Raw genomic sequence first — 17,253 nt, 5'->3', positions numbered from 1 at the left:
TATTGGGATTGAGGAAGGCACAGAGATACAAACCAAAGTTTGCATGAACAACTTGTTCAATGAAATAATGTCAGAAAATTTCCCAAACCTGAAAAATGAAATGGAAAATCAAATACAAAAGGCTTACAGAACACCAAGTGCAAAAATTATAACAGCTCCACACCAAGACACATTATAATGAAAATACCTCACATACAAAATAAAGATAGGATTTTAAAGGCTGTGAGAGAAAAGCATCAGATTACATATAAGGGGAAACCAATACGGATATCAGATTTCTCAGTCCAGACTCTAAAAGCAAAAAGGGCCTAGAACAATATATTTCAAGCTCTGAAAGAACACGGATGCCATCCAAGAATCCTATACCCAGCAAAACTAACCTTCAGATTTGACGATGAAATAAAATCTTTCCATGATAAACAAAAGTTAAAAGAATTTACAAATAGAAAGCCTGCCTTACAGAACATTTTCAGCAAAGTATTTCGTGAGGAGGAAGTGGAAAGCAACAATACAAGTCAGCAAGGGGAACTACCCTAAAGGAAAAGCCAGTTAAAGGAGAAACCAAGTCAAGTTAAAAGCCAAAAATAAGTCAAAATGACCAGTAATACAAATCATATCACAGTAATAACCCTGAGTGTCAATCATTGGCCTAAACTCAATAATCAAAAGACACAGAATGGAAGATTGGATTAAAAAGAAGGACCTAACAATATGCTGCCTTCAAGAGACTCATCTCATAGAAAAAGACATCCACAGACTAAAGGTGAAAGGATGGGGAAAAACAAACTATGCACAAGGACCCGGTAAAACAGCAGGGATCTCCATCCTCATACCTAAGTCAGTCAGAAGGGATAAAGAAGGACATTTCACACAGCTTAATGGAAGCATAAAACAGCATGATATAACCATTTTAAATATTTATGCCCCAAACAATGGAGCATCTATGTATATCAAACAAATCCTCCTCAATTTTAAGAATCAAATAGACCAAACCACATTAATAGTGGGGGACTTTAACAACACACGGCTCTCACCACTGGATAGATTCGCCAAAGAAACTATAGAATAAATAATACAATCAGTGATATAGACTTAATGGATATTTACAGAGTATTTCATCTATAATCGAGTAAATATACTTTATTCTCAGCAGCTCATGGATCCTTCTCCAAAATAGACCATATGCTATGCCACAAAGAAGCCATTAGTAAATACAAAAAAATAGAGATACTACCCTGTATCCTATCAGACCATAATGAAATGCAACTAGAAATGAAGGATAAAATAACAAAAAGTACTCCTACACCTGGAGACTAAATAATATGTTATTGAATGATGCAATGATAACAGAAGACATCAGGGAAAACAAAAAATTTCTTAGAGGTAAATGAGAACAATAACAACATATCAAAATCTGTGGGACACTATGAAATCGGTACTAAGAGGAAAGTTCAAAAAAATAAAAAGTCAACAATGACCTAACATTATATCTCAAAGGCCTAGAAAAAGAGCAGATCAACAACAAAAATAGTAGAAGACAGGAAACAAAATCAGAGCTGAAGTCAATGAAATTTAAACAAGAGAAACAATTCAAAAAATTGACAAAACAAAAAGTTGGTTCTTTGAAAAAGTAAACAAAATTGATAAACCCCTAGCCATACTACCAAAGAGATAGAAAACTCAAATTACTAGAATTCATGATGAAAAAGGAAAGATCACAACAGACACCATTGAAATACATAACATAATCAGAAGCTACTTTGAAAATCTATACTCCAAAACAGAAAACATCGAAGACACTGACAAATTTTTAGAGACATATGATCCTCCCAAACTGAATCAGGAAGATGTACACAATCTAAACAGATCAATTTCAAGTACTCAAACAGAAGAAGCCATCAAAAGCCTACCAACCAAGAAAAGCCCAGGACCCGATGATTTTCAGCCGAATTCTACAAGACCTTTAAAGAGGAACTGATACCAATACTCCTCAAAGTATTCCAGGAAATAGAAAAGGAGGGAACCCTTCCAAATTCATTCTATGAGGCTAGTATCACTTTGATATCAAAAGCAGACAAAGACACATCAAAAAAGGAAAACTTTAGAACAATATCCCTGATGAACACAGATGCAAAAATCCTTAACAAAATACTGGCAAATTGCATACAGAAATATATTACAGGGGCTGGGGAGATAGCTCAGTCGGTAGAGTGCTTGCCTTGCAAGCACAAGGCCCTGGGTTTGATCCCCAGCACCAAAAAAAAAAAAAAAAAAAAAAAAAAAAAAAAAAAAAAAAATATATATATATATACACACACACACATATATATTAAAAAGATAGTGCATCATAATCAAGTAGGGTTTATTGCAGGGATGCAAGGTTGAGTCAACATCTGGAAATCAATAAATGTAATTCATCACATCAATAGGCTTAAAGTTAAGAATCAGATGATTATTTCAATAGATGCTGAGAAAGTGTTTGATAAAATACAGCACCCCTTCATGCTTAAAACACTAGAAAAAATAGGAATAGTAGGAACATTGTAAAGGCTAACTGTGCTAAGCCCACAGCCAATATCATTCTTAATGGAGAAAAACTGAAAGCATTCCCTCTAAAAACTGGAACAAGACAGGGATGCCCTCTTTCACCACTTCTATTCAACATCGTCCTTCAAACACTTGCCAGAGCAATTAGACCAAAGAAATTAAAGGGATACAAATAGGAAAAGAACTAAAGCTGTCAATATTTGCTGATGACATGATCCTATATTTAGAAGATTCAAAAAACTCCACTAGAAAACTTCTAGAATAAATGAATTCAACAAAGAAGCAGGATATAAAAACAATATGCATAAATCTAATGCATTTCTATTCATAAGTGATGAATCCTCTGAAAGAGAAATTAGGAAAACCACTCCATTCACAGTAGCCTCAAAAAAAAATAAAATAAAATACTTGGGAATTAATCTAACAAAAGAGGTGAAAGAGCTCTACAATGAAAAGTACAGAGAACATTAAAGAAATTGAAGAAAACCTTAGAAGATGGAAATATCTCCCATGTTCTTGGATAGGCAGAATGAACAATGTCAAAACGGCCATTCTATCAAAGGCGTTATACAGATTCAATGCAATTCCAATTAAAATCCCAATGACATCCCTCATAGAAATACAGAAAGGAATCATGAACTTCATCTGGAAGAACAAGAGACCTTGAATAGCCTAAACAATCCTGAGTAGAAAAAGTGAAACAGGGGTTGGAGATATAGCTCAATTGGTAGAGTGCTTGCCTTGCAAGCACAAGGCCCTGGGTTCAATCCCCAGCACCACTGCAAAAAAAAAAAAAAAAAAAAAAAAAAAAAAAGTGAAACAGGAGGTATCACAATACCAGACATTAGACTACACTACACCAAAATAAGCAGACCAGTGGTACAGAATAGAAGACACAGAGACAAAAATCACATAAATACAGTCACCTCATATTAGACAAAGGAGCCAGAAACATACAATGGAGAAAAGATAGAGTGTTCGACAAATGGTGCTGGCAAAACTGGAAATCTAAATGTAGTGAAAATGAAATTAAACCTCTATCTCTCACCCTGCACAAAACTCAACTCAAAATGGATCAAGGACATAGGAATTAGACCAGAGACCCTGCACCTAATGGAAGGCAAAGAAGGCCCAAATCTTCATCATGTTGGCTTGGGATCACACTTCCTCAACAAGACTCCCAAAGCACAAATCAACAAATGGGATGGACTCAAACTAATAAGCTTTTTCTCAGCAAAGGATAAAATCAAGAATGTGAAGAGAGCCTACAGAGTGGGAGAAAATCTTTTCCATTCGCACTTGAAATAGAGCACTTATCTCCAAAATTTATTAAGAACTTACAAAACTTTACACCAAAAATAAAAAGAACTCAATCAATAAATGGGCCAAGGAACTGGACACTTTACAGAAGATGACATATAAGCAATTAATAAATATATGAAAAAGTGTTCAACATCTCTAGTAATTAGATATACAAATTAAAATAAGATTTCATCTTACTTCAATTAGAATGGCTATTATCAAGAACACAAATAATAACAGATGTCATGGATGTGGGGAAAAAGGCACACTTTTACATTGCTGGTGGAGCTGAAAATGGTGCAGGCACTCTGGAAAGCAGTGTGGAGAATCCTCAGAAAACTTGGAATGACCTACCTTTTGACCCAGTCATCTCACCCCTTGGTTTATACCTAAAGGACCTAAAATCAGCAAGCTACAGTAACAGTCACATCAATGTTTATAGCAGCTCAGTTCACAATAGCTAGATTGTGGAACCAACCTAGATGCCCTTCGACAGATGAATGGATAAAGAAACTGTGGTATATATACACAATGGAATACTATTCACCCATAAAGAAGGATAATATGGCATTTGCAAATAAATGGATGGAATTGGAGAATATCATGCTAAGTGAAATAAGCCAATCCCCAAAAAACCAAAGGCCAAATGTTTTCCCTGATAAGTGAGAATGATATATAACAGGGGTGGGGAGGGAGAGAATTTTAAATTATGTAGAAGGAAATGAGAGGAAGGGGGGTATAAAAATGGTGGAATGAGACAGACATCACTACCCTATGTACACGTATGATTACACGAATGGTATGAATCTACATCGTGTACAACCATAGAAATGAAATGAGGTACCCCATTTGGGTACAATGAATCAAAATGCAGTCTGTAAAAAATAAGAAAAAAAAAAAAAAAGAAAAGAAATAGGCAGGAAATCAAGTGGGGTTTAGATTTTATAAATGTAACTGGTTCTAAAATTTGGCACAAAGATCAAAATTCCTTTTAAATGAAGGCTAGTATTTGTCAAAATTTAAGCATCTTAGTAATAAGAAAATAAGCTCATGCATTAAGTTGTAAATATGGATAATACTGATAACCATACAACAATTACCTTAAACTCTGCCACCAAAATCCTACTCAATTAGTTGACTGATTGAAGATAAGCTTTCCACTATTTTGCAAATTTTTAGATTATACTTAAATATACTTTTAAAAATCTCCTTGCTTTTAATTCTATTTCCTCCGTACCTATTGCTTTTGTCCTTAATGCTTAGACTAACATTCTTAAAATCTAAGGCTTATCCAAAATGACTACTTATATTCATAATGAAGCTAAGATATTAGATACTGAAAAAAATCTCCAAATATGCACATGAGAAAACATGTAAATCTGGATAATCTGAATAACTAGTATTTTAAAACTTGCAAAGAACAGACATTCAGAAAGTCAAGTACTTGTCACCGTGGCTTTCCTACCACTTACTGATGAAGGCCGATTTTCATTCACAGCTTTTTAACAAACTAGTCAATTGTCAAAAAATCGGTTATCTTATTGAGTGCCTACTATGTGCTCAATGCTAAATAATACAAGAAAACTGGTAACAATGCTTTTGAGTCAATAAGTTCTGAGTTCAAACATGAAGTTTGCCACATGCAGATAGACATAGTTTGGGTAACATTATTTTACTCACCTGAGGAGGTTTTCTTATCTGCAAAAATGAGGAAAATAATGCCTAGTACTCAAGAACCAAATTAATCTAAATATTTGACATATCTAACACATAGTGAACACTTTAACTCTCAAAACACAGGTGTAGGACAGTACATATCAGTGACAACAGGTTCAATATAGACCAAAAGTCCAGTGTAAGCTAAAGAGATAGAGATCATCAAGAAGTAGAATAGCCAGAAAGCTGAGGTGAGATCTGACCTGTGACAATATAAAACTTAATAGAAGTGGAAGATATTTCAGGGAGAGGAAAAAAAAAAGAAGTAAAATTCATATGCTAGGGAAAGCATGGCAGGATGTGACCGATTTAACAAATTTTTAAATGCCAAGTATAGGAGACTGGTCACAAGTTAATAAAGCAATATTAAGAACATGATGCTGAAGTCAATCAAATAAGCCAGGAAGGTTACCAAGGTGATAAGAACATAGACAAAGAAGAAACACTAGGAAGAAAAAGAAACACAAGAAAAAACCCTCAGTTACTGCAGAAATATCACTGTCAGAACTTTCTGCAATGACTGACATGCTCTCTATCTGTACTGGACAATACATTACTAGTGACTACCATACTGGTAATGCAAGAATAAAAGAAAAGGACAGTAGCTAAGTGAAAAGTCAGAACACAAATATAGAGTGCTGAGTAAGTAAGAAAGACAATGTCTGTCCAACCTAGTCTAACATATAATGTTAAAAGAAGTAAAATCATTCAGTAAGAAATAAAGGAATACTCAGAACTGTCATAATCAATAAGAACATCAACAGCAGAACAAATCATGTATGGTTTCAAAGGTCCTGGAATGCAAAAAGTACACATTTCATGCTTATGAACTAGTACTGGGAAGACTTAAAAACCTAGGTGATAAAAATGTTTTAGCTTACTTGTAGTATTTAAACACATTTAATAAGGATCTTCTGTTCCTGTGTTTTTCTGTCAACTGAAACAGAACTAAAAGAGGGTGGAGGATGTAGATCAGTGGCAGAGTGCTAGCATGTGCAAGGCCCTGGATTCAATCCCCAGTATTGTAAAAATATTTTTAAAAAATTAGAAAGAAAAAAAAATGCAAAACAAAACAAAAAACAAAAAAAGTCAAAGCTAATCCCAATTCCTAGGGTAGAAAAATAATATACAAGCATCTAAGAAATTTTATTTGAAAGCTCAGAAGATTCCTTTCATTAAGCAATATCCTTAGAGAACCCAATATTCTGTTGTCTTTCTCTAATTATGAAAATAAAAGAATATAAAAGAGTAAGAGCTCTGATTAGTGAGAAAATAGCTATATGCTCTCATATAAGCCTAAACCAAACTATCAAGAAATCTGATGTACCAGAATAGGAGTTGGCAAATGTTTTTTATACAGGACCAGATAGTAGATACATCAGGCTTTGTGGGCCCTACATTCTGTCCCAACTCTGCCACTAAAGTGTGAAAGCAGCTATAGACACATAAACCAAAAGTCATGGCTGTATTCCAATACAACTTTATGAAGACAGGTTAAATTTGCCCTTCAAGTTTTAATTCAAAGACCCTATACTAGAGGAAAGAACAGAGCTATTCCCTGTATTTTTGGTGGTTGTCATAAGAGCAATCTGATAGTTTACCTTCGTACAGATGACAATTTTCAGATATATTACTGGTTTTGGCGAGCTTTCTCATATTTTCAGGTAGGTCCTCGAGCTTCCTCTTCAAGACAGTTTTGCTTCTCATGTTTTGTGTGTCTGGGTCCCCACCCACATTTTTTTTCCTACACTGAATTAAATTAATCAATTCTTTGACTCTATCCTTATCATAATCCAAAGAATGAGATGACTTTTGCTTTCCAGATGTAATAGTTTCACCCCTTGAGTTATTTCGTTTTCCAAATTTTGCTTTTGTACCATTCATTTCTTCTTCTTGACCTTCATAATCTGAAAGTGGACTAAACTGTTGAAGTTTTCTATTTTCTTCAAATAGCTCTTTTAATTTACAAATAGGTAACTGATACATTTCAGGCCGAAAAATATAGGTATGCAAACAATTATCAATATGAGATTTATTTCTTGGTGCCGAGTATAAGAACTTTTTATCATCTAATCGTGAATCATATGAAAACATGATGAACTCTCGTTTACCTGAACCAAAACCTCGCTTAAAAAATTCACTTACATACTTCTCAACAACAGAATGAAAATTTACAGTGTTTATATTTTTGAATTCCTTTCGACACCGAATCAAAGCAAATTGTAAAAATTGAGCTATTTTTAATACATCTGGCATGCTCTCATGCCTCTCTTGTGGTGCTGCATTGGTTGAACTTTTTTGTGCTGTAAACAAAACAAAACAAAAGCAAAACATGTTAGCATTCAAGAAGTTAATCAAATACAGACCTACACACTGGCAAAGAAATGTAACAATATTTATACATTAATGTTGAACCAAAGGGGTATGTACCCTAATTCATATATGTAAGTACAGCAAATATATGAAAAGCACACTTCTAAGACCAGAAGCACGAAGCAGGTCAATAAGAAAGAGTAGAGCATATTTTTAAAGGAAGAAACGCCACTCACTGAAGATCTTCATTTCCTACTGCTGGTAGGCAATTCAAATTGTGGTAAGCAAAATGTGAAGGAGAAACAAAGAGGGCAAGATCTAATTCCAAGCAAGACAATCCTGCAAATGATAGCAATGTCACTCCTTTCTCTTGTAAGCAGGTATGGATGCACTGAGTAGCAATGAGTTTGAAATTCATCCTAATTCAACAATTTCTTCTTAGAAAAAGTGGATTACAAATTCTAACATCAGTGCCAGAAATTCTAATTTTGAATGGTTTAATATTTAACTAAAATACAAAAGTGAACCAAAAAATTATCATAAGAAACCCCTCAAGAAAGCTGGAGATATAGCTCAGTGCTAGAGCTCTTGCCTACCATGTGTGAGGCCCTGGGTGCAATCCCCAGCACAGCAAAACAAAACAAAAAAACTCAAGAGGTAATTAAGCCACATAGCACTTTAACGATCACAATCATTTATCAGCTAAAATACTATGAAAAATTATTTTAAGGAAAAAAGTTAAATATTAAGTGATTTAAATTTCTAATACCTCTGAATATTAAGAGGTATTTCAGAATATTGGTGTCAGAAAAACATGATTTAGGAAAAACAAAATGGCAATTTAGTTACCTGATAATTTTCAATAAAATTTAGGTATCTATAAGTTATTAGATTTAGATATTCAAAGAACTTACAAGTAATTATGCCTCTAGGTTCTTGAAATACAAACAAAGCATGCAGAATTCGAGACTTGACAGTCTGATGTTCTAAATAAACAGAAGCAAAAGTCATTAACAATGCAACATAAAACAACGTAAAATAAACAATTTTTTTTAAATGGTAAAAAGTAAAAAGAGAAACCGCCTACCATATGGAGAAACCATTTGATAAGGAGAAAGAAGAAAAAGGTATCCTCGGTCTCCCAAAGGTTTAACAAGAACCTGCATTTTTGGGAGAGGGAAGAAGTTATATCTACTTTATTATTATAGGGTATACACACAGCACTTTCTTATTTTACTTTTTTATTTTTTTTAGTTGTCAATGAACCTTTATTTATTTACATGTGGTGCTGAGAATCGAACCCAGTGCCTCACACATGCCAGGCAAGCACTCTAGCACTGAGCTACGACCCCAACCCCAACACACAGCACTTTCTACTAATTGTACAGGAGAAAAAAGTTTTTAATCTTTTTAGGAAAAAACACTGCTACTGAATTAAACATTCTCCTCCTCAGCACCACAAAGACTCCATGAACTCTGCTTATTAATAGAATTCCAATAAACAAAAATTTGTTTTCATATTATGCTAAGAGAACATCATCAAAATAATTCCCCTAATTAACTGTGAAACCAACTTGTTTACGTTTTTCCCGAAGGCTAAAATACAAAGACCAACTAAATACTTTTAATATTTTCCTCATCAATTCAAAAGATGTTATTAATCACCAACGTACTGTGCTAGATGTTAGAAAAAACATTCTTTGAAATACTTCTTTGGAAGAATTCAGACTAATCTTGAGTGAAATGTGTTGCCATAATCTAATTCCACATATATTTAATGAACATCTTTCACTTGTTATTAAATTTGCCCTCCTGGAAGTAACTTCAAGAAGCAACACAAGCTCCTTAATCACAACCAATTTGTAATTGAGAGAAGACTACACAAAATACCATCAAGTACATAAGACAGAAAAGTTCCCAAGAGATATACAAAGCAACAGGATATGAGAAAAAATTAAAAAAAAAAAAAAAAAAAAAAAAAAAAAGACATGGTAGTAAAAGATGATCACAGAAGGTTTACGGAGAATGTATCAAAGGTAGATTCTGAAGAACGGGTACCACTGACAAGAGCCTGAAACTGCGAAATACACTTCAGGAGACACACCATACGCAAAGGCAAGTTATAAAATATTGGACAATTTGTAGGCATATCGAGAACTTAAGACTGGCAAAAGGGTGAGAACAGACTAAGAAAAATGTGTAAGTCTAAAAAAGCAACATCAGGAGTCAGATTGTAAAAGACAAAAATGACAAGTTAGCCAGGAATGTCTTTGAGAATACAGCCTCTTAATCTAGTGTTTCCTTAAAATGACAATAACTAAAAGATCTGACAGTACTGTGCAGGACTAGGAAAGAAAACAATCTAATGCAAAGAACTTACTTCAGGGACTACTGAAATAATTCATCTATTGAATGGAAGGATGAATGAATATATGAGGAACTGAGTGAGCATGGTAGTTGAATACAAAAGGGTATTTGAGTTCTAAAAAGAAAACTGTGCTATCTAAATTCCCACTATTAATGCCAGTAAACAGAATCTATGTAAGAACTAATGATTTAAAGGACAAAAATTGATTGTGAAACTAATTCACTTAATAAAAACACTGTCTGAACACTTAAAAGCAAAGTGGTATCATGTTTAGGAGTTTCAGGTGATCCTAGCTAACCAGGGTCCCCAAGTGCAACTTCTGCCCTTCCTGAAACCTGAAAATAATTAAAAACCAGAATCAATACTTTAAATCTATAAACACAAGGAATAGAAAATCCTAATCACAAATAGTCTGCCCCTTGTTATCCACGGGATCTTCATCTATGATTTCAACCAACTGGGGATCAAAAATGCTTGGGGAAAAAGTTCCCCAAACTTAAATTTGCTGCTCACACCAAGCACCATGCTGAATCCATCTTAAATATTATGTAGGCATATTCTGCTGAAGCTTGCCACCATTACAGATCCTCAGTCTCATTCCAGCACTCATTCGTTTGAGCATTGTTCACCTCACTTCTTATACATGTACTATGAAGATAGCACTATAATGGCTCTAAAATCATACTGAACACATATTTTTTCTTTTCATTATTCCCTAAACAATACAGCAATAAGAAACTATAAAGTGTTTATATTATATTAGGTATCAAAGTAATCTAGAGATGATGTGAAGTATACAGGAAAATATGCACAGGTTAACCAAATATTACAATCATCTCATATGAGGGACTTTAGCACCCACGAATTCTAGTAACCACAGGGGGTTCTAACAGTACTCTCCCATAGGTACTGAAAAACAACTGTATATTCATCTCTTGCAAAAATAAGGAACATTCTAGGAAGCTAATATAACCTTTACACAAAAAATCAGATGAGCACTATCGACATTCACACTAGAATTATCCCATTAGCTTTCATTTCCCTCACAAATATTTTATTCTTCACATGCCTTATGAATTTTATCTGTAGTCATTTATCTAGTTGATTGCTCAGATCCAAAAGGATAACTCTTATCTACCTGGGAGTGTCAAGTAGGTAAAGCAAGAAGGCTAAGTGTATTACAGCAGAACAGGTTTCTAGGTTAAGCCCCAGGTTTAAGACTGGAGGGTTATCTCCATAGGTATGTATATTTCAAGGAGAAAATGAGTACCCAGGAATCTAAAGGAGTCTCTAGGTAAAAGACGACTAACCAGCTGCTGGAGAGATTTTATTTACATCCACAGAAACTGAGGAGTTAATTTTGAGTACTCTTTGAAGTAGACATTTAGATGGCAGAGGCAGGAGGTGAGTTCAAGGGGCTGCTTTCTTCTTTATAAACAAACAATATCTTTTGTCCATATTCCTTGCTTATAGACTATGCAGCTAACTCATGACAACTGACCTCTCACTGCAATGCCCTAGGAAATAAGGACTACAGCAAAAGAGGGCAAAATTACTTATTAGTGAAGTATTCAGAAAATCAGTCTATAATCCAGAATACCTTGTATGCATATTCCAGATAAAAATTATTTAAAAGCCAACACTTTCCAATGGACCTATGATCACTGAGAACTATGAAGAAAGTAGTTATAGTTAGAATAATCCCCTATGAGGTTTGCTAAAACTGGATCACTACCTGGTTCACATATCCTTTATATCAACCTCTTATGAGCTTTCTGAGCTGACTTATAATCACCCTCTAGTTCCCTCATCTCCCTACTTTAATTTATTCTCTAGAGTAAGCAAGGTAAACTTTCAAAACACAGATCTGAGTATGTTGCATACAAACTTTTTTTTTTTTTTTGCGGTGCTGGGGGTCAAACCCAGGGCCTTGTGCTTACAAGGCAAGCCCTCTACCAACTGAGCTATCTCCCCAGCCTTGCATACACACTCTAAACCTCATCACACTCCCTTTAAAACTCTTCAAAATGTTAAGCACAGTGGAGCATGGCTATCATCTCAGCTACTTAGTCAGAAGACTGAAGCAAGGAGATCACAAGTTCCAGAAAAGCCTGGAAATTTTATCAAACCCTACCTCAAAATGAAAAATAAAAAGGGCTGGGAACAGTGGTACAGTGTCCCTGAGTTCAATCCCCAGTACCCCCACCACCAAAAAAATAAAAAAATAAAAAATTTGCTCTCAGTATCAAATTCAGTCTTTGAACATTTCCTGAATGATGTAGCATACAACACAACTCCCAAATTCCCCCAAATGTTCCACTGTTCTTTTATCTCTTTGACCTCAGTTTCTTGTTCTTTTGGATCTTCAAATACGCTCTATCGGGCTGGGGATATAGCTCAGTTGGTAGAGTGCTTGCCTCATAAGCACAAGGCCCTGGGTTATATATATAAATATATATATGCTCTATCTATTGGAACAAACTGCATCTAAATAACTGTATGATCCAGAACAGTCTTTGTGTTACTCTTTACTAAACTATACACCCTGCATAAGAAAATAACAGTAAATATTTGCTAATGATCACATTCATAATCACTAACTATAATAAAAATACTTCATGAGAAGATTGGTCTGTAAAATGTCTAGTGTCGTGCCCAAAGAGTATTAGTCATAGTAAAATATGCTAAATGGTTAACAACGAAAAGACTTTATGGTACTTTCAAAGGCAAAAATAAACCAAAATATTAGTATAATCACTTATTAACTTATTTTCAAGGAAGAAAAAAGAATATTGTAGAATTTTCACTCACAAGTTTTTCTTTCTCTAGTTTTTGCAGTAAATTCTCCATGTTACTTCCAATTCTTGTCTTTTCTACAACTTCATAAAGGCTGCAATACATTCCATTCTTCAAAACTGACATAAAAAATACACAGTAAATATTCACATTAAGTCTGTTTCTTTATATCTTTTATAAAGTTAAATTACTCTACCTTCATTTGGACCTAAATATGTTTCCTTGTAGAAGAGTGCTGGTGGAATTTTCTGTTTCAGATGATCAATACTCATAACTGTTTCAACATCTAACTTCTCAGGACTGAAAGAAAAAACAAAAAAGCATATTTGCATTTCCTGGATTTTTAACTCTAACAAGATTCTCTCCCTCTCTGACTGACACTGAGACACACACACACACAGGAAAAAAGAAGAGCAAATTCATTAATATCTCACCTTATTCCAAAGGGGACCTGACAGGGGAAATCCAAATATCTATACATAGGTAAAAGGCCTGGCAATATACATAGATAAATAGCCTAGCAATATTATCAGTCTTTCATCTTGAAACCAGAAGCTAATCTTACTAATTAATACAAATATTGCTAACCACAAAGGATAGGAGATTGTCATTTTATTAAAGACAATTCAAATATAAACTATTAATCTTAACCTTCACAAAGGCCCAAATGTTTACAGTGGTGGTAGCAAAATATCACTTTAGATTCTTCAATTCTAACACATGTTGCAAAGGACTGAGCTGAAAAGAGCCTGTTTAACTCACAACATCTTTCCAACAAAGAACTATATAATTAGGATAAAACTTTTTAAATTCTTTGATTTCAAAATCACTTAAGAAAAAAATGTTACACCATAAATATATATCAAGACACAGAAGCAGAGGACTCTTTTTGCCAAGTAACTTTCTAAAGTTATTAAATCAACCTTCTTAACAAACTACCATTTGTATTTAAGTTCTTATGGAACAAAGCACAATTGAAGTATATAACAAAAAGGAAAAAAGCTAAAGAAGAAACAATTAGCAACTGCTATTTTCTTATACTTACAGCTTGATAGGCAAAAAAGCACGAGTGGCTGACCTCAGAGAAATATAACACAGAAGTTTTCCTTTATTTAAAAGCTGTCCTTTCCACAAGGTGTAGTTAAATTTATCTAAATTAAAAATAAAAAAATGATATAGCTCAATCTTTTGAAAACCCAGAGTAGTAAATGCAAAATTACTAGAAGAGGGAAAATGCTACTTGGACACAAGTAGAAAACAAACATAAAAGTGACATTTCTATTCATAAAAAAGTTCCAATTCTAGTATTTTAGTTTCTGTTCTTTCCCCCTTAAAAAAAATCATTCCAGATTTAACGAATAATACATTTGTTCCTCAGAGAACTTCAGAACAAAGACAATACAACCAATGCCCTTTAGCTGCTCCCAAATATCCAAAGCATAAATTCTACGTAAACAATATATAATATCTTATTATAATAATGACCACAATGTCTCTCTTCTTCTATTCATTCACTTTTATTATGGAGAAATTAAATTCTGAACCTCTGATGAATACTTATTTATTTATTTATTTATTTTTTTGGGGGGGGGGGTTTACTGGGGATTATGCCTGTGGGCATGTAAACCTAGGGACATTCCATCACTGAGATACACCCCCAGCCCTTTTTATTTTTCATTTTGAGATAAGGTCTTGCTAAGTTACCTGTATAAACTTGAACTTGCAATCTTCCTGCCTCAGCCTAACCTGAGCAGCTTGGATTACAGGCTTGTGCCACCACACCTGGCTCTGATGAATATAAAACTTTAAAAAGGCCAGGTTGTAAATGTTTTACCATTTACCTTTTTCAATCAGTGTAAAAACCCTTTGGTCTATCCTTTAGGCAGGAGCTTCTTAAAAAAGACCTTCTTATGCTTGGATGACCAAGTGTTGATGCTACATGATAACATGGCCTCATTTACTTTTTCATACTTTGCGTACTTTCATTCATTATGGAAATAAAGAACTTATTAATCTTTTACTATATGTACTTATTCTTTCAACTTACCTATGTTTCTATCTGTGTTAAAGCTGTTAGATCTACAAATAATTTAAAAAAAAAACAACATTACTGATTGATAACAACATGAAAGTTAACATTTTTTTAGGACCTTGATGTAAGTGTTTACTATTATTATTTTTTTAAAAGGGTGCTAGGGTTTGAACCCATGGCCTCACACAAGCTATAAACAAGACAGTACCACCAAGCCACATGCACAGCCCATAAATTTTAATAGCATACTTAAATATATAAATTTGAAGGGTGTACCACACAAGAGAATGAAATCCTTTCTCCAAGAACAAATTACTCATTTTGAAATTTAATAAATCCAAATTTAAAGAATAAGAAGTACTTACTTTGATCACATAACCATATTTGCCAAAATTTAAGGGAGCTTCTCCCCCCCCAAAAAATATTAACACAAGTCTATTAAGGTCTCTTGTCAAATACTTCTTCATGATAAGAAAAACAGTTTCAACATATAAATATGTTCACACATCATTCAATAAATATTACTAAGTTTTTATTATTTATCAGGCACAATTCTAGGTAACAAGAATAAACATAACAAAGTTCCTGCTTTCTAATGAGAAACACAGACAATAATCAAATAGGATAGAGTTTAACCAAAAAGAATGTTTACCAGATGGTGAGGGTTTTAAGTGCTATGGAGAAAAAAAGACATAGGTACTGGGGTTTATTTTTGTGGTACTCGGAATTACATCTAGGGCCTCGTGCACTAGGTGTGTGCTCTATCACTGAGCTAAACCCCTAACTCATTTTTCAATTTTATTTTGAGACACTGTCTCACTTAGTTTTGGCTGGTTTCAACCTTGGGAGCCTCCTGCCTCCACCTCCCTAACAGCTGGGATTACAGGTGTGCACCACCACACCCAGCTGGAGTACAAGAGTTTAAATTAAAAATTTTAAAAAGGGAAGGCCTCACTGAGCTCACATTTTAAGGAAACACCAGAAGAACAAACTATGGAAATAATGGGGAAAAGGAATCACAAATGCAGTGTCCCAAGACAAGAGAACATTCAAGGAACAAGACAGATGTTCAAAAAATGTTTGTTTGAAATGATATGGAGGACAACAGATGGAAGCAAAGAGGAAACAAAGAAAATCAAGTTACTATTTTTAGGGTATATGACCTTATAAATATAAATGCGGGATTTTGGGGGTGGGGTAGGGGGGATACTGGAGATTAAACTCTCAGCAAACTTGTAGCACTGGACAACATACCCTGTTTTTTTGAGATAAGGTCTTGCTAAGTTGCACAGCCTGGCCTGTAACTTGCAATCTTCCTGCCTGAGTAGCTGCAATGACAGGTGTGTGCCACAGCACCTGGCTGTGCTAGCTATCTTTTAAAGATCACTTATGAAAAAAATGCTACAGCAAATGTGTGTATCATGAGGATCATAAATATAGGATAATAAAATTAAAAACTCAACTGTCTTAATTTTTTTTTATTAATAGATACTTATGGCTGTGGATCATTTCCAGGGCTTATTCACTAACATGAAATAAGTACTAGATCTGAAAACAACTTAAAATGGAAGATAATTTGATCTGGAAAACCAATTTAAGAGGCCAACTTTGAAGTGTATAATGATATGTAGCTTTTTAAAAGTCATTTCTAATCAATAGCACACATGATTTTAAGTATTTATAGGAACTCAGCATAAAAACAAGTAGACATTTGACCATTTCACCTGTATCTCTACAAATGTACTATTCCATTTGGTTAAAACATTGTGTGGCTGGGTGCTGTGGCACACCCAGAAATTTGGGAGGCTGAGACAAAGTATCACAAGTTTGAGGCCAGCCTCCTTAACAAGCAAGATTGTCTCAAAATAAAAGAATTGGTGATGTAGCACCAGTAGTAAAAGTACCCAAGTTCAATGACCAGTACTGCAGGTTATTAAAACAAACAAACAAACAACAACAACAACAAAAAAAACCAACCAACCCAAACCTTACGGAATCACCTCTTAGGGAAAAGGGCAACTCCTTTATATTTGATCACCTTCAATTACAGGTTTCAAGATAATCATCAATAGTACACAAATGCAGGTGAACATCAGAATCACCAGGAAGCCTTCAATCAGCAATGACTAGGCTTCCTACTTAATATGAGTTAACTGGTTTGAGGTGGGGCTGATATGTT

General features: G+C 34.2%; 1 protein-coding gene across 5 annotated transcripts in view; it reads right to left on the bottom strand.

Moving 5' to 3' along the window:
* The window catches only part of TASOR (transcription activation suppressor), a 47,376-nt gene that overhangs the window by 15,709 nt on the left and 14,414 nt on the right, over nucleotides 1-17,253 (bottom strand). For all 5 annotated transcript variants that reach the window (XM_079116390.1, XM_079116391.1, XM_079116392.1 and 2 more), the window contains exons 8-14: nucleotides 15,090-15,121; nucleotides 14,088-14,193; nucleotides 13,239-13,342; nucleotides 13,058-13,161; nucleotides 8,966-9,038; nucleotides 8,793-8,864; nucleotides 7,167-7,868 (exon numbers count right to left, since the gene is read on the bottom strand). In XM_079116390.1, the coding sequence (XP_078972516.1) occupies nucleotides 7,167-7,868; nucleotides 8,793-8,864; nucleotides 8,966-9,038; nucleotides 13,058-13,161; nucleotides 13,239-13,342; nucleotides 14,088-14,193; nucleotides 15,090-15,121 (1,193 nt within the window). The remainder of the gene's footprint in view (nucleotides 1-7,166; nucleotides 7,869-8,792; nucleotides 8,865-8,965; nucleotides 9,039-13,057; nucleotides 13,162-13,238; nucleotides 13,343-14,087; nucleotides 14,194-15,089; nucleotides 15,122-17,253) is intronic.

This window comes from Sciurus vulgaris (genome assembly GCF_902686455.1).
Source record: "Sciurus vulgaris genome assembly, chromosome: 16".
In the NCBI taxonomy this organism is placed as follows: domain Eukaryota; kingdom Metazoa; phylum Chordata; class Mammalia; order Rodentia; family Sciuridae; genus Sciurus; species Sciurus vulgaris.
Note: the sequence above shows the minus strand (reverse complement) of the source record. Positions and strands in the feature narration are given on the sequence as shown.